Raw genomic sequence first — 24,708 nt, forward strand, 5'->3', positions numbered from 1 at the left:
ACGGACAATCTACTTATTCGGTACTTTTGGAAGGAGAGAGTAAATATAAACGGAAATTCAAAAGAGAAATAGAGGGAAGGTGAAATGCAGGGGGCGAGGCGGGGCACGCCATTCTGGGCGGTGTGTGTTGAGGAGGGCGGGGCAGCCTGGGCGGGGTGTGTTGGGGAGGGTGGGGCAGCCTGGGCGGGGCGTGTTGGGGAGGGCGGGGCAGCCTGGGCGGGGCGTGTTGGGGAGGGCGGGGCAGCCTAGGCGGGGCGTGTTGGGGAGGGCGGGGCAGCCTAGGCGGGGCGTGTTGGGGAGGGCGGGGCAGCCTGGGCGGGGCGTGTTGGGGAGAGCGGGGCACCCTGGGCGGGGTGTGTTGGGGAGGGCGGGGCAGCCTGGGCGGGGCGTGTTGGGGAGAGCTGGGCACCCTGGGCGGGGTGTGTTGGGGAGGGCGGGGCAGCCTGGGCGGGGCGTGTTGGGGAGAGCGGGGCAGCCTGGGCGGGGCGTGCCGGGGAGGACGGGAACGGAGCTGTCTGGCTGGGTGTCATTGGAAGTTGGGAGGAGAGAAGGATAAAGGAAGGAATGGAGGGGAGGAGCTGTGTTGTAGTTTGTCGAGATTACGGCTCCCTCTAGTGAGCGACTCGTGCATTTGATGTCGCGGTTCAAAGTCCACTCCGAGTGAGCTGCGTCAGGCCAAGTCGGGTAGTGGAACGAAGGTACGGATTGGAAGGTATAATGTAACTGAGGTACAGACGGAGTAGGGGTGTAACTGAGGTACGGATTGTAGGGTGTGACTGCGGTACGGATTGGAGGGTGTGACTGAGGTACGGATTGGAGGGTGTAACTGAAGTACGGAGAGGAAGGGAGGGTAGGGTGTGACTGAGGTACCGATTTGAGGGTGTCACTGAGGTACGGATTGGAGGGTGTGACTGAGGTACGGATTGGAGGGTGTAACTGAAGTACGGAGAGGAAGGGAGGGTAGGGTGTGACTGAGGTACCGATTTGAGGGTGTGACTGAGGTACCGATTTGAGGGTGTGACTGAGGTACGGATTGGAGGGTGTGACTGAGGTACAGATTGGAGGGTGTGACTGAGGTACGGATTGGAGGGTGTGACTGAGGTACGGATTGGAGGGCGTAACTGAAGTACGGAGAGGCGGGGAGGGTAGGGTGTGACTGAGGTACCGATTTGAGGGTGTGACTGAGGTACGGATTGGAGGGTGTGGCTGAGGTACGGATTTGAGGGTGTGACTGAGGTACGGATTGGAGGGTGTAACTGAAGTACGGAGAGGAAGGGAGGGTAAGGTGTGACTGAGGTACCGATTTGAGGGTGTGACTGAGGTACCGATTTGAGGGTGTGACTGAGGTACCGATTTGAGGGTGTGACTGAGGTACGGATTGGAGGGTGTGACTGAGGTACGGATTGGAGGGTGTGACTGAGGTACAGATTGGAGGGTGTGACTGAGGTACGGATTGGAGGGTGTGACTGAGGTACAGATTGGAGGGTGTGACTGAGGTACGGATTGGAGGGCGTAACTGAAGTGCGGGGAGGGTAGGGTGTGACTGAGGTACCGATTTGAGGATGTGACTGAGGTACGGATTGGAGGATGTGACTGAGGTACGGATTGGAGGGTGTCACTGAGGTACGGATTGGAGGGTGTGACTGAGGTACGGATTGGAGGGTGTGACTGAGGTATGGATTGGAGGGTGTCACTGAGGTACGGATTGGAGGGTGTGACTGAGGTACGGATTGGAGGATGTGACTGAGGTACGGATTGGAGGATGTGACTGAGCTACGGATTGGAGGGCGTAACTGAAGTACGGAGAGGCGGGGAGGGTAGGGTGTGACTGAGGTACCGATTTGAGGGTGTGACTGAGGTACGGATTTGAGGGTGTGACTGAGGTACGGATTGGAGGGTGTGACTGAGGTACGGATTGGAGGGTGTGACTGAGGTACGGATTGGAGGGTGTAACTGAAGTACGGAGAGGAAGGGAGAGTAGGGTGTGACTGAGGTACCGATTTGAGGTTGTGACTGAGGTACCGATTTGAGGGTGTGACAGGTACGGATTGGAGGGTGTCACTGAGGTACGGATTGGAGGGTGTCACTGAGGTACGGATTGGAGGGTGTGACTGAGGTACGGATTGGAGGGTGTGACTGAGGTATGGATTGGAGGGTGTCACTGAGGTACGGATTGGAGGGTGTGACTGAGGTACGGATTGGAGGATGTGACTGAGGTACAGATTGGAGGGTGTGACTGAGGTACGGATTGGAGGATGTGACTGAGGTACGGATTGGAGGGTGTGACTGAGGTACGGATTGGAGGGTGTGACTGAGGTACGGATTGGAGGGCGTAACTGAAGTACGGAGAGGCGGGGAGGGTAGGGTGTGACTGAGGTACCGATTTGAGGGTGTGACTGAGGTACGGATTGGAGGATGTGACTGAGGTACGGATTGGAGGGTGTCACTGAGGTACGGATTGGAGGATGTCACTGAGGTACGGATTGGAGGGTGTGACTGAGGTATGGATTGGAGGGTGTGACTGAGGTATGGATTGGAGGGTGTCACTGAGGTACGGATTGGAGGGTGTGACTGAGGTACGGATTGGAGGATGTGACTGAGGTACGGATTGGAGGATGTGACTGAGGTACGGATTGGAGGATGTGACTGAGGTACGGATTGGAGGATGTGACTGAGGTACGGATTGGAGGATGTGACTGAGGTACGGATTGGAGGATGTGACTGAGGTACGGATTGGAGGATGTGACTGAGGTACGGATTGGAGGATGTGACTGAGGTACGGATTGGAGGATGTGACTGAGGTACGGATTGGAGGATGTGACTGAGGTACGGATTGGAGGATGTGACTGAGGTACGGATTGGAGGATGTGACTGAGGTACGGATTGGAGGATGTGACTGAGGTACGGATTGGAGGGTGTGACTGAGGTACGGATTGGAGGGTGTGACTGAGGTACGGATTGGAGGGTGTGACTGAGGTACGGATTGGAGGGTGTGACTGAGGTACGGATTGGAGGGTGTGACTGAGGTACGGATTGGAGGGTGTGACTGAGGTACGGATTGGAGGGTGTGACTGAGGTACGGATTGGAGGGTGTGACTGAGGTACGGATTGGAGGGTGTGACTGAGGTACGGATTGGAGGGTGTGACTGAGGTACGGATTGGAGGGTGTGACTGAGGTATGGATTGGAGGGTGTGACTGAGGTACGGATTGGAGGGTGGCACTGAGGTACGGATTGGAGGGTGTGACTGAGGTACGGATTGGAGGGTGTCACTGAGGTACGGATTGGAGGGTGTCACTGAGGTACGGATTGGAGGATGTGACTGAGGTACGGATTGGAGGGTGTGACTGAGGTACGGATTGGAGGGTGTGACTGAGGTACGGATTGGAGGGTGTGACTGAGCCTGAGGTACGGATTGGAGGGTGTGACTGAGCCTGAGGTACGGATTGGAGGGTGTGACTGAGCCTGAGGTACGGATTGGAGGGTGTGACTGAGCCTGAGGTACGGATTGGAGGATGTGACCGAGGTATGGATTGGAGGGTGTGACTGAGGTACGGAGTGGGGGTGTGACTGATCAGGTACCGAGTGGGGGTTGTGACTGATCAGGTACGGAGTGGGGGTGTCACTGATCATGTGCGGGGTTGGGGTGTAACTGAGGTACGGAGTGGTATTAAATAGTGACTAAGGTAATACATTGCATCAAATCAGACTTTTCCACCTTTATTTACACATCTAACCCACAACTTCCAAGTGAAAAACAAATTCTACAAATTTCAGAAAATTAGTTAAAAATACAAAACTAGAATATCTTAATTAGATAAGTGTACACCCCCCTTCTAATAACAATTGGGGAAAGGATCAAGTTTGGCAAAGGCACAGATCAGGGGATGGGTATAAAAATATTCCAAAGGCCTCGACTCTTCCTGGCAGCACAGTCCAGACAGTCATTAAGAAGTGGAAGGCGTTTGGTCCATCACTTCTGAACGGGTTTAAGCTGTGCTTGCAATTCCAATGTCATTATCTCTCTGATTATAATTAATTGTTTTTTGGTAACTTCAATTTGTATTTCTCAAAACAAATTGACGTCATGACAGGATAACTCAGAGGTGACCAAATCGCTTTTGAGTTGTCGAGTCTGCGTTCGACTCCCGACTCGACTCGGATTATAAACTGTCCCGGTGTTTTGCAGACGAGGTGAGGCGTGCTACCCATTGGACGGATGGTAATCTGGGACTCCCATTTAACAGTTTTATTTGGTGGACGTTGAAGATCCCACTGTTTTGCGTAAGACGTCAGGGCTGGTGCGTGGTGCAGGGTGTATTTACGCCCCGATTTTCTTACAAAGCGTTGGTGCTGGCAAAGCTGTTTCTTGGTAAGGGTTACAGTGGGTTGTTTGTCTGTGCTCTATCCTTTTAAATGCTGAGCGTCAAGCAAGGAAGCAGCACAAACAATTTTTTTTTAAATCTTTGGTATGACTCACACAGGACTTTTGTGACTTTTGCTTTTTCTACTTCTCAGGCACGCAACTACCGCAACCAGTACTGCGGGCATGGCGAATGAGTGCAACATGCTGCCTCGTGGCTCTGGGCCACACACTGTGGGCTGCACCGATATTATGACAACTGGAGGTCAAGAGGTAAACACCACCAAAGGAACAGCACCCCGTGTCAAACTCCTCTGGTGGGGTCTTCTAGCTTCACCGAAAACACAGTACCGGTGCTGTGTACCGCAATCTGCTTGTTTTGCTTTCTTATGTTCATCTTCAACACTGAACCTGAACTGTATTTTACCTGAAAAGTTCAATTGTGCTCTTGAATGATGAATGAATGATCGTTTTAAGGCCATTTCCCCGCTAGAGCGGGGGTTAGCCTTGCGGGCCCCATGACGATCATGGTTCCATGTTTGAGGCAATGTTTTTATGGCCGGATGCCCTTCCTGACGCCAACCCTTGGTCGCCTCTTAAGATGTGCAGGGACACGGTGTACCTATTCTAAACCGGGGTACACACCGGGATCATTCATCCCAGCAAGCTGATACTCAATTTGCCGACCTCGGAAGGATGACAGGCTGAGTCAACCCCCCTGGTGTTAATTTAGCGATCGACCGGGATTCGAACCCAGGATCCGAGGATCCCAAGCCGGCACCCGAACCGCTAAGCCAACACCAGGCTTCTCTTCTCAGGCCATAATTACCGCAACCGTCATGTTGAATCTGAAAGAGTGTAACATGCTGTCTCGTTTTGCTCAACAAAATCCAATTGTACTTGCACAATCACAGGTATCTTGTGCTGTTTTTATTACCTTATTATGAACTCCTTTGTTCCATTTTTATTATGTCCACAGGGGACCTTTATGCGTGTTTACTACCCATGCACAACAAATGGCAGCAAGATGTATCCGCCGACCTCATTGATGCCCCGTCATGAATACACTGCTGGTCTTGTAAGCTTCTTAAGGCGTAGCCAGTGGCTCTTCCCACACCTCATCAACAGGTGGTTTGGTGAGTACGCACATCAGGCTGGGGTTGTATATCTTTTACTCGACTTGGGTAAGCTTTCCCTCTTTGCTTTGAGATTTTGTTCAATTAGTAATTGCAGCAGTGTCTCGCTCTTCAAATTGTAATGGCATCGACAGAGGTGCCTACATCTCTTTATACGAGCGGGCTGCAATTCGAGAATGCTGATAGTTCCCGGTATAGCCAATCCTAATATTAGCCAATTAGTATCACTTGAAATTCTGCCTCGTAATGAAAAAAAAAGATATATGTATATATATATATATATATAGTCACGTGAAAAAGTAAGTACACCCCATGTAAAGATTCGACTTTTTCAACATATTTCAACATACAGCTATTTGATCTTCATTTCAACAATATTGATGGATAAAGGTGATATAATATAACAAATATCATGAAACATTTACATTTTGTAGTCCATTGTATAATTTAAATAAACATAAATGCAAATTTCGCAGGTGGAAAAAGTAAGTACACCCTTGGCTCTAATAGGTGGTATTGCCCCCTTTGGCAGAAACAACCTCAAGTAGGCGTTTCTTATAACTGTCTACCAGTCTCTGACATCGACTGGGAGAAATTTTTGCGCACTCCTACATGCAGAATTCTTTCAGCTGTGCGATGTTTGAGGGGTTTCTGGCATGCACAGCTCGTTTCAAATCCCCCCACAACATCTCGATGGGATTTAGATCCGGGCTTTGACTTGGCCATTCCAGAACCCTCCATTTCTTTCTTTTCAGCCATTCCTTGGTGGATTTACTGGTATGTTTAGGGTCATTGTCATGTTGCAAGGTCCACCTTCGGTTGAGCTTCAACTTTCCGACAGATGGCCTCACATTATCCTCAAGCACCCTCTGGTACAATGAAGAATTAATAGTGGATTCTATGATGGTGAGCTGCCCAGGCCCTGATGCAGCAAAGCTACCCCAAACCATAATATTTCCACCACCATGCTTTACAGTTGGTATCAGGTTCTCGTGGTCAAATGCTGTCTTTGGTTTTTGCCAAACATGTTTTCTGGTACTGTGGCCAAATAGCTCTACCTTTGACTCATCTGTCCAGAGCACATTGTTCCAGAAGTGCTGGTCTTTGCCAAGGTGTTCATCGGCAAACTTTAGTCTTGCCCTGATGTTCTTTCTGGACAGCAAAGGTTTCCTCCTGGCACACCTCCCATGTAGATCAAATTTGTGCAGCCTCTTTCTAATGGTAGACTCGTGCACTTTGACATCAACAGTGCCCAGAGCTACCTGTAGGTCCCGTGATGACATTCTGGGGTTCTTAGAGACTTCTTTCAGCATCTTGCGGTCTCCTCTCGGGGTGAACTTGCTGGGGCGGCCTGGCCTCAACAAGTTGACAGTTGTTTAGAATCTTCTCCACTTGTAGATGATCTTCCAGACAGTCGAATGATTGATTTCAAATTGTTTGGAGATCTTTTTAAATCCCTTCCCAGACTCGTAGGCATCTATAACCTTCTTTCTGAAGGCCTCAGAGAGCTCTTTTGATCTCGGCATGGTGATGCCGCACACTTCAACAACAAAGAGCAAACCAAACTAAATGTCTGAGGTTTAAATAAGACAGGTTCCTCCAAGATCCTCTCTAACGATGTTCTAATCATTTGCACCTGAGCTGGTACACCTGATTCTAATTTTAGGTATTTGAAGTAGTGATAAATGTAGGGGTGTACTTACTTTTTCCACATGCGAAATTTGCATTTATGTTTATTTAAATAATGCAATGGACTACAAAATGTAAATGTTTCATGGTATTTGTTATATTATATCACCTTTATCTATCAATATTGTTGAAATGAAGATCAAGTAGCAGTATGTTCAAATATGTTGAAAAAGTCAAAACCTTACATGGGGTGTACTTACTTTTGTGTGTGTGTGTGTGTGTGTGTGTGTGTGTGTGTGTGTGTGTGTGTGTGTGTGTGTGTGTGTGTGTGTGTGTGTGTGTGTGTGTGTGTGTGTGTGTGTGTGTGTGTGTGTGTGTGTGTGTGTGTGTGTGTGTGTGTGTGTGTGTGTGTGTGTGTGTGTGTGTGTGTGTGTGTGTGTGTGTGTGTGTGTGTGTGTGTGTGTGTGTACTTTATATATATACTTTAATATATATATACTTTTTATTATATTATATATATATACTTTCGTAAATGAAGAATAAAATAATTGCAAACATAATAAAGTTCGGAAATAAATGAAAAATAATTTAAAAATTGAAATTAACTAAATATTTGAAAGTTTAAAAAGTTAAATGATGAAAAAAATATATTGTTCAAAAGGTGGGACACACTGTCCCCAAGACTAAAGTCTTCATGCCCCCTCCCAGAACCAAAACTACTCTTTAATTTTTTTTTTTTTTAAATATACGTGGGCTAAGGCTCGTCGTAGAGCTCGCACACACACACACACACACACGCACACACGGACATGCTGACGAGACAAACACGTAACACAACCACTGAGCTTGGGGAAAGTCACTAACGTCACTTCCCAGGATACTCTGGGTACCAGTGACGTCATAACAATGGTGCCACTTTTCTCACCGAACTCAGTGGGGCATTTCCTCAAGGGGAATTTCCTCCTCCCCATGGATGCCAACCGATCGGGATTGTCCGTGCTCTATCCTTTTCAAGCAAGGAAGCAGCACGTACCTTTAAAAAAAATCTTTGGTATGACTTGAACTGGTCCAACCCGGATGGGTATTTTTTAGGAGACACCACCCCCTTACTGGATAGCCATTGGCTCCATGCAAGAGCTCATCCGCCCTTTGCCAGGTGTTGTTTTTGGTCCTGGCAGGGTAGCACAGCCAGTGAGGGATGTCGGTTTAGTCGCCGACAACCCAACCATTCGGCTGGTGGCACTGGGTTACATGTTACCAGTGGCAGTCACAAAAGACTGACCTGACAAAAAAAACAACCCTTTCAGACATTTCTCTTCTGGAACTCCAACGACACCTAGTAGAACACATACCTCCGCCAGGCTGAACAGTTTACATTTTGTATCCCACTGATGGGCTTTCCACATCAGGGAAATGTGCCATCCTGCCTTGCTCTCCAAACTATTTATCTATCTATTTCTATGGCATCCAAGGTCAACTCCACATTTGGCTTACTGAATTCCACTGCTCTCATAGCCAACATGTGGCTCTCAACCAAATCCATTCATCTTTCCTTGTCAAGGCTGGAGTGCCCCAAGGCAGTGTTCTGGCCCAGTCCTATTCCTGATCTCCATAAATGATCTCTCTGAATCTCTGGAAATTCCTATTTTTATATTTCCTGATGACTGTAGCCTGGTGTTGGCTTAGCGGTTAGGGTGCCGGCTTGGGATCCTAGGATCCTGGGTTTGAATCCCGATCGATCGCTGAAATAACGCCAGGGGGGGTTGACTCAGCCTGTCATCCTTCCAATGTCGGCAAATGGAGTACCAGTTCACTGGTAATTCCCTGTGTCGCAAGAGGCGACTAACAGGGTTGGCGGCAGGAAGGGTATCCGGCCATAAAACATTGCTTCAAAAAAGGGACCATGGTGCCCAAAAAAGGCCAATCCCCACTCTGCGGGGAAAAATGGCCTCTAAAGGCGGTTCTATTTCCTGATGACTCCATCCTTTAAGCCCGGTGTTGGCTTTATGGTTAAGGTGGTTGTCTCGAGATCCTAGGGTCCTGAGTTTGAGCTCCTGTCATGTCGTTGAATTAGGACCTGGCAGGTTGATTCAGCCTGTCACCCTTCTGAGGTCAGCAAAATGCGTTCCAGCTGACTGGTATGGGGGGGAGGGGTGGCATTGCATCAGCGAGCGGCACAGCTGCGCCCGCAGAAAACGATGCAGCCAAGCAGCCACAGGCTACATACGAAACTCTACCACTCTACCTTGTGCCGTGACATCCTTCATCCTTCAGACGGGCAGGCTGCAGCCTCTTACCTCTCTTCAGACCTTGAAAAACAATCACAAGCTGGTAAAACACTTGGAATATGTCTTTCAATCCTGACAAATCTCACACTATCACACTCCGAAAGGACCGTCTGGAAAACCCTCGCATCGACTTTCCGAACAATCCACTTGAAGAAGTTCAGTCATTCAAACTCTGTCGTACAAAGTCCTATCTTGGCACACCTGAACTCCTATCCACCTCCAAAGCCTTAATCCGTAGCTTAATGGAGTACTGTTGTCCCTTTTGGCTGGCTCCCTTGCCTCACATCTTTCTCAGCTAGACGCTGTGGAAACCAAGCCCTTCAAGATTATTGGAATCTCCCACAACGAAGCTGCCACTGCAGACAGGTCAGTGGTCTCTTGTTCTTCCACCACCTCATTTCTGGTCTTGCACCCTTTGCTCTTTCCCTGCTTTGTCCAACCTCCCCCAACCCCCCCCCCCCCCCCCCCCCCCCCTCTAGGAATTGGAGAGTTTATCCCATCCTTCCTTGCAGATCTTCTCAAACTCTGTCAAGTAAAGTGCTCGGTGAACAGCAATCTTCAAGTGTTTCCACAGGTTCTCGATGGGATTGAGGTCTGGGCTTTGGCTGGGCCACCCAAGGACTTTCATGGTCTTGTTCCGAAGCCATTCCAGTGTTGCTTTGGCTGTATGTTTAGGGTCCTTGTCTTGTTGGAACGTAAATCTTCACCAAAGTCTAAGGCCTTTTGCTCTCTGAAGCATGTAGCTTGTTCTCCTCAAGGATTTGCCTGTATTTTGGCTCCATTCATTGCTTCCTTTATCCTTAAAAGTCTCACAGTCCCTGCCGCTGAAAAGCATTCCCATAGCATGATGATGTAAGGCATGACCATGCTTCATGGCTTGGATGGTGTTAGATGGGTGATCTGTACTTGGTTTCCGCCAGACGTAGCTCTTTGCATTCAGGCCAGAATTCAAATTTCATCTCAAACCACAGAATATTTTACTTCATGCTCTGAGTCTTTCACGTGCCTTGTTACAAACTCCCAGCATGCTGCCACTTGCTTTTTTTTTCAGGAGTGGCTTCCATCTGGCCGGCTCCCACAAACCCTAAATTTGTGAATTGCTGCAGACACTGGTGTCCTTCTGGTAGGTTCTCCCATCTCAGCCAAGGAACTTTGTAGTTCTGTCAGCGTGATCATTGGGTTCTTGGTCACCTCCCTGACCAAGGTCCTTCTTGCTCGGTTGCTCAGCTTAGTCGGACGGCCAGATCTAAGAAGGGTCTCAGTAGTTTCGTATTCTTTCCATTTCACAATGATAGAGGTCACTGTGCTCATGGGAACTTTCAACATTAGAAATGGTTTTATCCCCTTCCCCAGAGCTATGCCCCCCCCCCCCCCCCCCGCAGTTTCTTGGACTTCATGGTAGAGTTTCTGCTCTGACATGCACCGTCAACTGTGGGACCTTGTATAGAAAGGTGTGTTTCTTTCTAAATAATGTCCAGTCAATTGAATTGGCCGCTGGTGGACTCCAATCACGTTGTAGAGACAACTCAAGGATGATCAAAGGAAATTTGATGAAACTCTTTGGACTGTCATAGTGCCTGTCATTTTTTATTATTTTGTAAAAATTTTGAGAAAAAAAAAAATCCACTTTGACATTATGGTGTATTATTTGTAGATAAGTGCTCTAACGTCCAGATCGAGGCATCCGAGAGTACAAAAAATCTCAATTTAATCCATTTTAAAATGAGGCTGTAACACAAAATTGGCAAAAGGTCAATCGGCGTGAATACTTTCTGGAGGCACTGTACATGTGGAGTTTTTGGTGATTATGTGCTCTGCTTATGATACTCTGTTTTTCACTGTTGTCATGTGCTTTCTCTTGGGCTGACTGTAGGCAGAATGAAGGCTTCTGTCTACTGGAATGCACATCTTAATGGCAAAGAAGCATACCCCCTCCTCATATTTTCACATGGTCTTGGTGGCTTCAGGTGGGGATGTTATTTTGGCCATTTACCCAGCCCTTTTCTGGAATATTTGATGCAACTATACATCTATAAAGTTGAGTAGGAGGATAAATGTCCACCTCATTAATTTTTACAAGGAAGGATATCTCATTACAGTATATATGCCATGTTTCATCACCTGTTCTTTCAGCCATTCAAGTATGAATGTGTTCTTACGTTAACCTTATCTTAGTGCATTTCCCAAAGCCAAAGTCTCACGCTCACGTGAACCATTTTGTCCTTCTTTTCTCGAACCTGTGGAATCGCCTTCCTGCGTTTGTCCAATTATGGGCCTTACTCCAGTGCTGAATCGACTTTCATCTCGCATCCTTTTCATTTCTCACCAAAGATCAACTCGAATGATTTCCAACTCTTTCATGAGATTGGGAAACGTTCCATATTTTAAACAAAATGGCTAACAATTTTCTGGTAACCTAGGTGGGGCGCCGCGTAAATGTTTGTATGTAAGCATGCATATACACCTGTAATCTTCCTGAATGTTGCTTGCAAAATGAGGGTCAGCTATCGTTCGTGACCCAGAGCTGTCAGCCCGATATAACATCTCAATCCAGAATCGTTTTGTTGCTTTGGGCGAACTGTCAGAAGACATTGAGGAGTCCTGGCCCCTTTTCTGTGACACTATCCTCTCTACAGCATCCAAGACAGGCGGATTTAGTAAGCAACAGAAATGGCCCTGGTTGTCGACCGATTCCCTGACCATTATTGATATGAAGAGACAAGCACGACTTCAAGGAAACATCCCAGAAAGTAGGCGCCTTAGAGGTGTCTATCGAGCGAAGGCTATGAAAGACCTTGACTCTTGGTATGGACACCTAGCCGATGAAGCTGAGGAAGATGTCCATCAAAACGAACTTAGACCTGCCTTCTGATCCATCCAGTGCACTGGTCGAAATTCAAATAAAAACAAAAGCATGGGTCATTATTATGATTATATATTACGTATTATACATGGGTCATTTTTCAGCTGCCCTGACTCCACCCCACTGCTTTACACCCATTGGTTGGACAGCTGGCCTGTCTCCACCCCAAATAAAAGCACGTGCCGCCAAGCCATGAAGAAGCACAGATTGGCAGGCCTTAGGCCTGGGTGTTAATCCAATGCCCAGTACAATTTGAATGATCCCAGGTATATAACCACGATATATTATAAATGCACATAAGCCGTACGCATGTTTTTGTTTCATGTGTGTGTATCGGGTTATTTTTATTATTCCTTTCAGCACCGAATGTGACATTATACACCGCCTAAATAACCGGATGTGCTTACTGAATATTGAACTGAAACTTGGTCGGAGACGTGTATTGCAAAGCAATTTTTGCTCTTCTTTATTCTGTCCCAGCTTATTGGGGTTCATTCAATACGTATTTTAAACGTGTACATGTAATTTATTACAACATGCCCACATGTGTCACCAGAAGGGATGTATGGTGTGCCGGTTTTTCAGGTCATTGTACTCTACAGTGTGCATTGACATGGCTTCTCAAGGCTTTGTAGTCGGTGCAGTGGAACACAGGTAACGCAACATGACCTTGTTTCATATTGGTGTAAGAATGTTCGATTGGCACTTCCCTTAACGAGTGGCTCATTGTTGGAGTGGGTTGGGTCTTGTTGTATTCAACACAATGGTACGGGTTCAATTATCAGCACTAACAGCCCATAGGAACAGCACATTGCCACCTCCACTGACCTGCACCTCCATGACTAGTTCCGTGACCTCCATCAACTTCCCAAAATGTCTTTCTAATTTGTGGGCCAACTAGACCGGTTGAGCATTTTCATCCAATCCAGACGTAGGGATGTTTTGCCTGCCTTGTAATATTCCTGGGTAAGACCTATGCACGTGGTGCCTCGTGCTGTCGGCACTTGTGATCCTGTCGTGCTGCTCGTAATTGCTGCCATTATTGTGTGATCGCACTAGAGACGAGTCGGCTTCAGCTACATACTCCATTGACGATGATGGACAGGAGAAGTGGATATCGTTCCGCCATCTACAACAAGGAGAAAAGGAATTTCCTTTAAGAAACAAGCAGGTTTGTGTTTGGCAGGTTTTTCATTGGATTTTGTGAACAAGATGTGGCACAGCCCGGTTGTTTGTGATCATATCATCGACATGGAAACTCGTATGACTGTTGACTTCGTCGGCATCAATGGCATACATGCTGGAATCGCTTTCACATTATTTGCTTTGCCGTTTACATTAGTTGAATTTTAATTTTAAAATTTTTATTTGATCGTCTTGGTTTCATTTCATTAGAATAACATTTTGAGAAGAGGAAGAAGGTTGATCTTATAAATAATTTCAAGTGTTTGTGCATTTGTTACTCTTTCACCACCGAACCGTAACACATAGATGCCCCAACGTTTGGGTGTCGGTACCTCATAATCTGGGCAAGGTTTTAAGATAAAATAACAACTTTATTTCACCAAGTATAAAAACACAAGGAATATGTCTATTTTGGTTACCCAAACACAATAAGACTTTATTTAAAATAAACTCAAAGCTATATCTATAATAATAATAAAAGGGTGTGTGTGTGTGTCTGTGTGTCTGTTACTGTGTGTGTTTCGTTGGTTGTTATCTCCATTTGCAAGTTTCAGGAGGTAGAACTGAGTCCTCCCAGGACCCAAAGTATCCACCTTTGCTTCGGTAAGTGTGTGTGTGTGTGTGTGTGTGTGTGTGTGTGTGTGTGTGTGTGTGTGTGTGTGTGTGTGTGTGTGTGTGTGTGTGTGTGTGTGTGTGTGTGTGTGTGTGTGTGTGTGTGTGTGTGTGTGTGTGTGTGTGTACCTCAAATATAGTTTACCTATTGACCTGTAGCAAATGTGCGATGCAATATGTTGGTGCATTGATGGGTTGACTGACTGCCTGGACGCAACTGAGGTTGTGGATCGACTGATGTACCATCTATTGATTTGGATCCATGATCGAGGTTGTGGATCCGCCGTTTGGAGAGGTCCTGGGCTGAAAGTTTCGAAACCTCGAGGAAGAACGGTGCCCAGCTGATGATCCATGCAGTCGGGAAACTAGTCAATTGCTTACGGGTTAAGGTTCTTGCTTTAGGTGGAGAAACTATGTTTGAGATTTGCAATTTAAATAAAGTTGAATATGGGATGTTGTGAAATTAACATCATTTACAACAATCCTTTAAATTATTTAAGTTTAGGAACAACCGATACTGTACAATTGTGTGTGTGTGTGTGTGTGTTTCCTCCATAACTCCAAAACCATGAAAGCTAGCGGGTCCAAACTTTGTATGCATACTATGGGAACTCCTGGGAGTGCATGAATGAAAACTGGGTGTTTGGGTGTATTAAAACACTATTTTTGAAGATAATTAACCGGGATATTTAATAAAAACAAAAACAGGCTTTATCCTTGGTCAGTCCGCTCTCCCTCGCAGGGGTCTTTTATTTATCCTTTGTCAGTCCGCTATCCCTGCCTCGCTTTTATAGTTACACATGATGAGTATAAATAGACTGTTAAATATCAGTCATAAATAGCGTCGCGTTCCTCGTAATTAAAATCTTTCCAAGGAACGGATAGCCGAACAAGCTGTTACGTTCCTTTAAGGCGTTCAGTAAAAACATATAGCGGAAAACACGCGGGGTGGAGCAAGAGGGAGGGAGGGGGGGGGGGGGGAACCGGAGCTTACCTTCACGATCCCACCGGCGACAGCCCTTGAACCTGTAATAAATAAACTCACACAAAACGGAATTAAAATGTACAAAAGGAAACGGGTTTATTTAGTAAAATGCCGGAACAAAGAAAATGCGCGATAAACCAAATTACTAAACGGAACGTCCCCACAAACAGACCCAAAGACTGACGAAAGGGAAAATAACTGGAAAATAATAGTGTTGTTGGTGGCACTTAGCTCAAAAGGGCTCGTGTGTCTCATCAGTCCGCGAACAGGTCCTGGAGGTCCGTATGCGGGAACACACGCCTTGGCGCGAAGTCCATGCGTGAAACCAGGCCTCAAGGCACCCTCGTTCACTCGGTCACGTGAAGCGACGAGCAGGCATGCAACTCGCATCCCCCAGCCACCGCCTGTCCTCATTATCTCTGCACGGAAAGCACAGCTCTTCCGCCTCCCAACCACCAGCAAGGTCTCGGAACACTGCCATTCGTAACGAGATTCATAACGGGAAGAAAGGACAGCAGCGTCGGGGCACAACCATTGGCTATGGCATTTAGAACGAGCAGGAAGCAAGAGAGAGAATGTCCGCCATAGCCTTCTTTTATCACCCAGGCTCTGACGTCATCCGTGCCTGCTTCACCAGTCAGTGTGTGCCACCTCTTTGTAGTCTATCTCTGCTCCTATCAGCAAGTCCCATCTTACCCCAGGCTTGTGGCAACCAAATCCCGCCCAATCACGGCTCCTCGGGGCATGGCCTCACGGATCTTTTGTCCTTTTCTGTGTCTCTTTCCAGTCGGGGTAATCAGCACTAGTGCTTCATCTGGGTTTCCGGTGGCTTTTTAATTAGTGAGCTTAATGGGGAGTCGATTGCGTGGCTTGTTTATGTGTCTATGGTGTGGTGCCAAAAGGGACATAGGAATAAAGTACAGAGGTAATGACATGCAGGGTATAAATTACCCATAATCCCTGATCTAATTAACATACCCCACTACTCCGATGGGGACAAAGATACACTTAATCCGAACACACGGAGCTGATTTATTTACATCAAGGTTTCTACACGACATTCGGAGCACCTACCTATACATTCTACCTGCACTAAGGTATCAATACCACCTACAAACGTAACAATAGTAATAAAACTGCAAATGAATAGCACCCCCATCCCCCACCCCTGTCCCTGGCATTCAGTAACATCCAAACAATCCAAACAGTAGCACCACATCACAAAAACACGTCAACAGAAAGACCCAGGGCGCAGGAAGACTTTCAGTGGTAATCCAGTTGGACAGGGGAAAAACTGCCTGATGGAAAAAGCAGTTTGTCCAACACCTGAGTGATCTTTATCGCCTTCCAGATGGCAAAAGCTGAAACAAGACATTGGCTGGATGCGAGGCATCCGAGAATATCCTCTGGGATTCTATTCACAGTACGTTCAGTCTGGATAACTCGGGTCTAAATTTGGAAGTTGCGTTGGTGTAACCGGAAGCACGACTTGACCCCATTGTTCCTGAGCAAGCAATTGGGCCTATGTGTTGCACCGTCGCCGTGTGGAGTCGCAGGTTAGAACGTAGCTCCCGCCGATTCACCATGCGACCCACAGTGATTTAAGGAGGCCGAGCTTACCTCGTTGTGTGATGACCTTTAATCTATTATTCGTTCTATAAACCTCCGCACAACTATATGCCGCCGCTTTGGTAAACAGAATGCACCACACTTGCACAGACCACACTTTTTATTTACACAGTTCATACACTACTGGTCAAAAGTTTTAGAACACCTCAATTTTTCCAGTTTTTATTGAAATTTAAGCAATTCAAGTCCAGTGAATAACCTGAAATGGTACAAAGGTAAGCAGTAAACTGCTCGAGGTTAAAAAAAGTTTAGGTTAGCAAAAACGGGAAAATAATGTAAATTGCAGTTATATTGTAAAAAAGGCCTTCTTCAGGGAACAAGTAATGGGTTAACAACTTACAGCTGTTCTGCAGCAATATAAGTAAATTAAGCCTTGAAAGTTGATGCAAACAATTACTACAGGTGTCCCAACCTCTGCTGATTACTTGATTACAAATCCCCTGTCTGTATAAAAGCAGTATTGGAACAGACTGTTATTACACCCTCTGAAGCATTATTTGGACAATATTGCACTGCAGGAAGTAGTATATTGGAAACTGGAGGAAACTCTGACAGGAAGAGGTCTGGCAGATCCAAAGCCACAACAGAATCAGAAGACAAGTTTCTGAGAGTCAACAGCTTGCGTGGTGGGCGGCTCACAGGACAACAGCTTCAAGCACAGCTTAACACTGGTCGAAGTAAGCAAGTTTCAGTTTCAACTGTGAAGAGAAGACTTCGAGCTGCAGGTTTGACAGGTCGAGTGGCAGTAAGAAAGCCATTGCTAAGAATGCAAAATAAGAAAGAGGCTTGCCTGTGCCATGAAACACCGCCAGTGGACTACTGAAGACTGGAAGAAGGTCTTATGGACCGATGAATCAAAATTTGAAATCTTTGGTTCATCACGCAGGGTTTTTGTATGCGAAAAGTTTTTTATGTTTTTGTATCGAGTAGGTGAAAGGATGGTTCCTCAGTGTGTGACACCAACTGTCAAACATGGAGGAGGAAGCGTGATGGTCTGGGGCTCTTTTGCTGGATCCAGAGTCGGCGACTTGCACAGAGTGACTGGCACCCTGAACCAAAAGGGCTACCACAGCATTTTGCAGCACCATTCAATACCCTCTGGTATACGCCTAGTTGGTCAGGGGTTCATCCTACAGCAAGATAATGACCCTAAACACACCTCCAGGCTATGTCAAAACTACCTTCGAGGAAAAGAACAAGACGGTAGGCTTCAAATCATGGAATGGCCAGCACAGTCTCCAGACTTAAACCCCATTGAGCTGGTTTGGGACGAACTGGACAGAAGGGTGAAAGCAAAGCAACCTACAAGTGCAACGCATTTGTGGGAACTTCTGCAACAGTGTTGGGAAGAACTTCCCGAACAATATTTGATTTCCATTGTAGAAAGAATGCCACGATTGTGTTCGGCGGTTATAATCTGCAAAAGGTGGCTACTTTGTTGAGTCAAAAATTTAAATTACATTTTGTTAAACAAAATCATTCTATGATTTCTTTTTTATCTCCAATTGTTTATTCGTTCTATGCTTAATTTAAGAGTACATTGAGACATTAAACTGCGTAAATTTCAATAAAAACTGGAAAAATTGAGGTGTTCTAAAACTTTTGACCGGTAGTGTATTTACAATCGCATTTGTGCATCAGCAATTATTCAAACACAAGCAAGTTTTTCCCTTACCTGTAGGCGGCACTCATGAACCCTCGGTTATAGACATGATATCTTCTGTTATTTAGCACCTCTACAATATGGGCCACTTTCACTCCAACAGGGGCAGATGGAGAGACACATTTGGGGAAGACAAGACAAGACTGACTGCCCTGACCTGTTGCGACAGTTCCAGGGAACCGATGTATCCCTCTGGGTGGTTGCTCGAGCTGAAAAGCTCGCGGTTACTGGTAAGCGTGGGCTTCCCCCATGACCATGGTGAATGGCACCCTTGCGCTCTGGTGTTTATTTGTTGATGCTCCGGGACTGTGCCAGGCACCAACAGCCACAAGGTCCGCCTGCCCCTGCCCCAGGGCACTGAGAAGAATGGTAGCTCGATCATCACCAAGAGCACTCCACCAAGAGCATGCCATGATCCGCTGACTGGATCCAGAGCGCAGGAAGGCTGACAGGCAATCAGGGAGGATGAGAACCTCTGGCAGAAGAGGCCAGCTCTTAAAAGAGCCAAGCCAGATGCCTTGCCTAAGACTCCCCTACTCAGGCTTTCTTCCTCTCTGCTCGTAAGATGTTAAACACTGCCTTTTATAGTTACTCACCCCTGTATCTCTGCCCGTTTCTGCTCTGTGATCCGTTTGGATCGGCCCCGATTGACTGGTTAATTTTGGGTGTGAACTCTTTCTGATCCAATTGATACATCCCCTTGATTGGTGGTATTATCAAGGGGGTAGAATCGTATATGGCATGTTTGTGCTCGCTACCCGATTGGTTCTAGCTGTGGTGGGCGTGTTATTTCTGATCCGGTTTTGGACCAGAAAGGACACAGAATTATGGTCAGTTACCACAAGGGTTTAAGGGATGACAAAGAATAAGGAAAGAAACATTCAACACTGGACTGTACGGGTCAGAAACACAATATGGAAAGGGGGGGGGGGGGAGGGGGAGGGAAACCATGCATCCAATACATACGCAACACGTGTATAACCACATAAACATCGGACATTGAACTAAGCAATCCAAAACAAGAAGAAAAAGACATAAAGTGTCATTGCCCCCATGGTTTTGGGAATTTTGCTGTACGGAGTTAAGGCCGTCAGTCGGCCATCTTTGATCAGATCGCAAAATAAAGTGAGGTGCATGTGAATCGCAACACGTACTATGCTTCAAGTTTGAACAAAATCGGACCATGCATGTTCAAGAAATGGTTGGGGACAGGGCACGTTTGAGTAACAAAATGGCCGCCAGTCGGCCGTCTTGGATCTGATCTCGAAAATAAATGGCGTGTATGTAAGCCATCATTCATTATCTGTTGCCAAGTTTGAGCAACATCGGCAAATGCATGTCCGAGAAATGGTTGGTGATGTGTTCAACATCAGGTTTTTTTTACACCTAAAATGGCTGCCAGCCGGCCATCTTTGATCGTATCGCGAAACGAAATGGTGTGCATAGGTATACCATCATGTGTTTTCTTTGTGCCAAGTATGAACAAAGTCGGTCCATACATCTCCAATATATGGTTGTGAATGGATGCGCACACACACACACACACACACACACACACACACACACACACACACACACACACACACACACACACACACACACACACACACACACACACACACACACACACACACACACACACACACACGGACGGACTGACTAGACCCAATCCATAAGCCCCGTTTTGGACCTAGTCGAACGTGGGCTAATAATAACAACTAGCTCTATGTGCAAATCTCTGTGAGGCCCCCCCAAAACCACAACACCTTATTGGCATGTGGGATTGTGGGGTTAGGCAATGCTGCCACCTCCCGCTGGCAAACGTAATCACCATATGAAGCCGATAACTTCATAGCTTTTCAAAGACCATCATGTCCCAAAACCCCCGCTGGGAAAAGCTCACCACCGAGAGTAGTAACTCCATACGTTTTCAATGCACAACTAGGCACCCCTACGTGTTTTTTTTTCTTTTTTTTTCTGTTTTTTCTCCATGCTAGCCCCGGGTACCCAGACTCGTAAATGCAATATTTCTCACTAATAATGATGTTGCAGGTTAATTGCACGAAATTATTCACAAGGAACCTCTCAGCCTGCAGGCCAGATCTACAGGCTTGGAGGTTCTCCCCTGCCTAATTGTGTAATGTTTTGGTGATATTTTATTCAGTTTTTTAAGTAGCTACTAGACCCGAACGCCAAAACAACTTCAGAGGAGCAACGACAAGTATTCCCCCCAACATGGAAGCTCTCGTCAAAAGGAAGCAATCTCAGAACTCCTATTGGGCAAGTGTGTTGTTGCACGCACAATTCCCAAGTCGTTAAAAAATTATATTCGTAATATAACTATTATTATTGTCCCCCGCCCCTCCGACAAGGTCCGATAAATGACCGATCATCTGCCCAGGTACTTTTGTTTATGCAATGCTTCAAAAACCGTTGAACATTTAGCTTTCATATTGCAGATATCTATATTCCTCATGACATTACCTCAACCTGATTAGATCACGGCTGTGATTGGCTGAATTATGTTGCCATGGCAACCATCTCGGTAACTTGGCTTGTGTATGTGATATTTCGAAAACCGTTGAAAATATATAGCTTTCATATTCCACAGATCTATTCCTCATGACATTATCTCAACCTAAATAGAACGTGGTGGTGATTGGCTGAATTGTGGTGCTATGGCAACCATCTCTAACTTGGCTTGTGCACGTGATATTTCAAATCATTCAAGATTTAGATTTCGTATCACAAAAATTTATTCCTCGTGCCACCAACAAAACCAATAGTCTAACAACGACTTAGCCGGGCTTGTTTGATACTTTCGTTTTTTGGTTTTTTTGTTGTTGTTTTTTGTATACTGAATCGAGGCTCGTGAAAGAGCTAACATTTATTTCACAAACAAATCAACCAGACAAACAAAATATATAAAACTAGAACGGGCACTCGGTAGAGCGCATACCTTCGCCGCAGCTACTTTTGTTGCCAAAATAAAAGACTACAAGATCTGTGTAGCAAGATTCGAGGGAATGACACTCGATGACTACAAGATCTCGGCGCTGATTCGTTGTCACTGTGCCAGTGTGCCATAGTCCCGTTGATTTGCACGGAAAGAACCATGTTTACGGCTGCTAATCCAAGTTTATTACATGCATCCTTACAACTGTAAAATATGCATATATATATATATGTTCTGTTTTTCATCTCTTCAAATTGCACCAACAGTCGAAAACATCATGACACATAAGAATGACACATCTACTTTCATCCAATTTGGATCCGAATTGACCGCGTTATGATTTTTTAAAAACCGCACATTTTGCAAGGGCGTGACCCCCCTGACCTTTGGCCCCCAACCGCTAACAAGGGTTATGACGTCGGAGTGTCATGTCGCATATCACAAGATTGGGCATTGAATTCTGAACATTTTGGCATTAGTTTCATACAAATTGGACACAAATTGACCGCGCTATGGTAAAAAGACGATTTTGACCTTTTCATGACCTTGACCTTGACCTTTGACCCGATCGATTCCAAAATCTAATCAAATGGTTCCCGGATAATAACCTATCATCCCACCAAATTTCATGCGAATCGGTTGAATACTTTTTGAGTTATGCGAATAACATACACACACACACACACAGACATACAAATAAATACACAGCGATCAAAACATAACCTTCCGCTTTTGCGAAGGTAAAGAGGGAGCGGAAGACAAGATGGGGAGAGAAGGGGAAGCACACAAAAACTCATATTCCTATTAAACAGCCAAATAATAACATAACTAAAAGGAAATATAATAAACTTCCGTGGAACGTTTTGGGGTCCCAGCGGGTGTTGTAAGGTTAGGGTTGAGTTGAAGAGGATAGCATGGCCTGGGTGGGCATACCAGTTAGCAGTTAGCAAATAGTGCAAGTATTATTATTTTTTTGACTTCAGGCATGGACAGCCTGTTCGTGAATGACTTGGGTAAAAACAAAAATGGCGAATGGCAAACGATGAACCAATAAATCCCACATCCCCGTGCCACCTTCAGTAGAATGTCAGATATTGACCACGTTCTCTATATTTTCATTCCAAACAGCATCATTCATCATTCCAATCACAAATTAATAATTAAACCTCCTACCTACCTTACAACACCTGCTGGGACCCCAAAACGTTCCACGGAAGTTTATTATATTTCCTTTTAGTAAAATATGCAACTGTAATGGTTACTAAACGCGCTCCGCTATCATGTGACCAGATCCTCAGCTCCGGTTGGTGTATGTTTGTGGGGATATACATACGGACAGATAAACGTTGTTCTAGATGGCATTGCCCTATGGGCTACACCATAAAAAGGGAGGGGAACCTAGAGTATTAGCTTCTTGTTATAGTGTATATGATTTCCTGCATTACTTTTGTTTAAGTAGTTGGTATCAAGAATCAGGATGTTATGTTACAACTATTTATACAGTGCATTCAGAAAGTATTCAGACCCCTTCACTTTTTTCACATTTTGTTATGTTGCAGCCGATTGCTGAAATCGTTTAAATTAATTTTTCCCTCATCAATCTACACTCAATACCCCATAATGACAAAGAGAAATCAGGATTTTAGAAAGTTTTGCAAATTTATTAAAAAGAAAAAGCTGAAATATCACATTGACATAAGTATTCATACCCTTTGCTATGACACTTGAAATTTCGCTCAGGTGCCTCCCATTTCTCTTGATCATCTTTGAGATGTTTCTACACCTTGATTGGAGTCCAACTGTGGTAAATTCAATTGATTGGACATGATTTGGAAAGGCCCACACCTGTCTATATAAGGTCTCACAGCTGACGATGCGTATCAGAGCAAAAACCAAGCCATGAGGTCGAAGGAACTGCCTGCAGAGCTCAGACAGGATTGTGTCAAGGCACAGATTTGGGGGAAGCCTACAAAAAAATCTCTGCTGCATTGAAGGTTCCCAAGAGCACAGTGGCCTCCATAATTCTTAAATGGAAGAAGTTTGGAACAACCAGGACTCTTCCGAGAGCTGGCCGCCCGGCCAAACAGAGCAATCGGGGAAGAAGGGCCTTGGTAAGAGAGGTGACCAAGAACCTGATGGTCACTCTGGCTGAGCTCCAGAGATCCTGTGTGGAGATGGGAGAAACTTCCAGAAGGACAACCATCACTGCAACACTCCACCGATCTGGGCTTTATGGCAGAGTGGCCAGACGGAAGCCTCTCCTCAGTGAAAGACACATGAAAGCCCACCTGGAGTTTGCAAAAAAGCACCTAAAGGACTCTCAGACTGTGAGAAACAAGATTCTGTGGGATATTATAATCTATGAGAAACAAGATATTATAATATACTAACCGAAAGCACCCGGCGTTGCCCAGGTTCTTTTTGAATGAATTTACGACTATAATTCAGCTTTTACTTACGGCCGTAGAAGATTAACTACTATAATTCAGCTCGGCTTTTAATTGCGAAATGGGCCCAGCCCGGCTGAAGTGGCCTCAACTGGCCTCGCCACCTAGTCTATAACCTGCCCGGGGCCCGTCCCGACATTTTTAGTTCTTTTTGAATGATTTACTACTATTTTTCAACTTTTACTCGCGGCCGTAGAAGATTGACTACTATAATTCAGCTCAGCTTATATTTGCGAAATGGGCCCAGCCCGGCCGAAGCGGCCTCGTCCGGCCTCGCCACCTAGCCTATAACCTTCCCGGGGCCCTATAACCTTCACCATTCAGGAGATTAGCACGTTCAGACAAACAAACAAAAACTTTCTTTTGTATATATAAATATAATATTATATACTGTATATATATTTATGTACACACACATGTACCAGGCCGCAGAAAAGTTCAACAATATGTGCTATGGCCCTCTGACCGTAATGCAAGGTCTTTTGGAATTTGCCATTCGTTTATCTTTCTGTGTACCCTTTGGTGGGTCATGCTATTGCTCTGATATAATTTTTTGCCTCCATTTGGCCTTTAATGGCTTTCTTCTTCCCATCCTTCAGGTGGAAATCCGTGCTGAGGAATGCATTCGAGCATTGCATTTGTTTGAAGACTTTCAGAATGGATGTCCCGTGGAAAACCTCCTGCCTGTGGACTTTAAATTTACCAGCTTTCAGGTAAATGAGCAGTAATCACTATAAATTTACCTGCTTTCAGATAAATTAACTCTTTAAAACACTTTCACAGTAGAGGAGAACAGAAACAGGATAGATAACCAGGTAAGTAATGAATGGGTAGACAGCTGTCATGCATAACAATGGAATAGAAAATCTTTCAGATCTTTTTACTTCATCTACATATCTTTCTCCCTCCGTCTCTCTCCCTCCACCTCTCTCACTCGCCATGGCATACCTGCA

The 24,708-nt window shown here is 45.8% G+C and overlaps 1 protein-coding gene across 4 annotated transcripts in view; it reads left to right on the forward strand.

The window, feature by feature from the left end:
* The first annotated feature begins 440 nt into the window (after positions 1–440).
* The window catches only part of LOC137438854 (platelet-activating factor acetylhydrolase 2, cytoplasmic), a 46,058-nt gene continuing 21,790 nt past the window's right edge, over positions 441–24,708 (forward strand). Inside the window, exons 1-8 of one of the 4 annotated variants that reach the window (XM_078767335.1) lie at positions 471–698; positions 4,189–4,371; positions 4,518–4,635; positions 5,342–5,498; positions 11,289–11,382; positions 12,864–12,932; positions 13,338–13,449; positions 24,355–24,468. In XM_078767335.1, coding sequence (XP_078623461.1) covers positions 4,549–4,635; positions 5,342–5,498; positions 11,289–11,382; positions 12,864–12,932; positions 13,338–13,449; positions 24,355–24,468 — 633 coding nt within the window. In that variant the 5' untranslated portion in view covers positions 471–698; positions 4,189–4,371; positions 4,518–4,548. Of the gene's footprint in view, positions 713–4,188; positions 4,372–4,517; positions 4,636–5,341; positions 5,499–11,288; positions 11,383–12,863; positions 12,933–13,337; positions 13,450–24,354; positions 24,469–24,708 lie in introns of all 4 variants that reach the window. The other 3 variants (XM_078767337.1, XM_068134279.2, XM_078767336.1) reach the window with 3 other exon arrangements.

The sequence above is a fragment of the Myxine glutinosa genome, chromosome 13 (assembly GCF_964187855.1).
Source record: "Myxine glutinosa chromosome 13, kmMyxGlut1.1, whole genome shotgun sequence".
In the NCBI taxonomy this organism is placed as follows: domain Eukaryota; kingdom Metazoa; phylum Chordata; class Myxini; order Myxiniformes; family Myxinidae; genus Myxine; species Myxine glutinosa.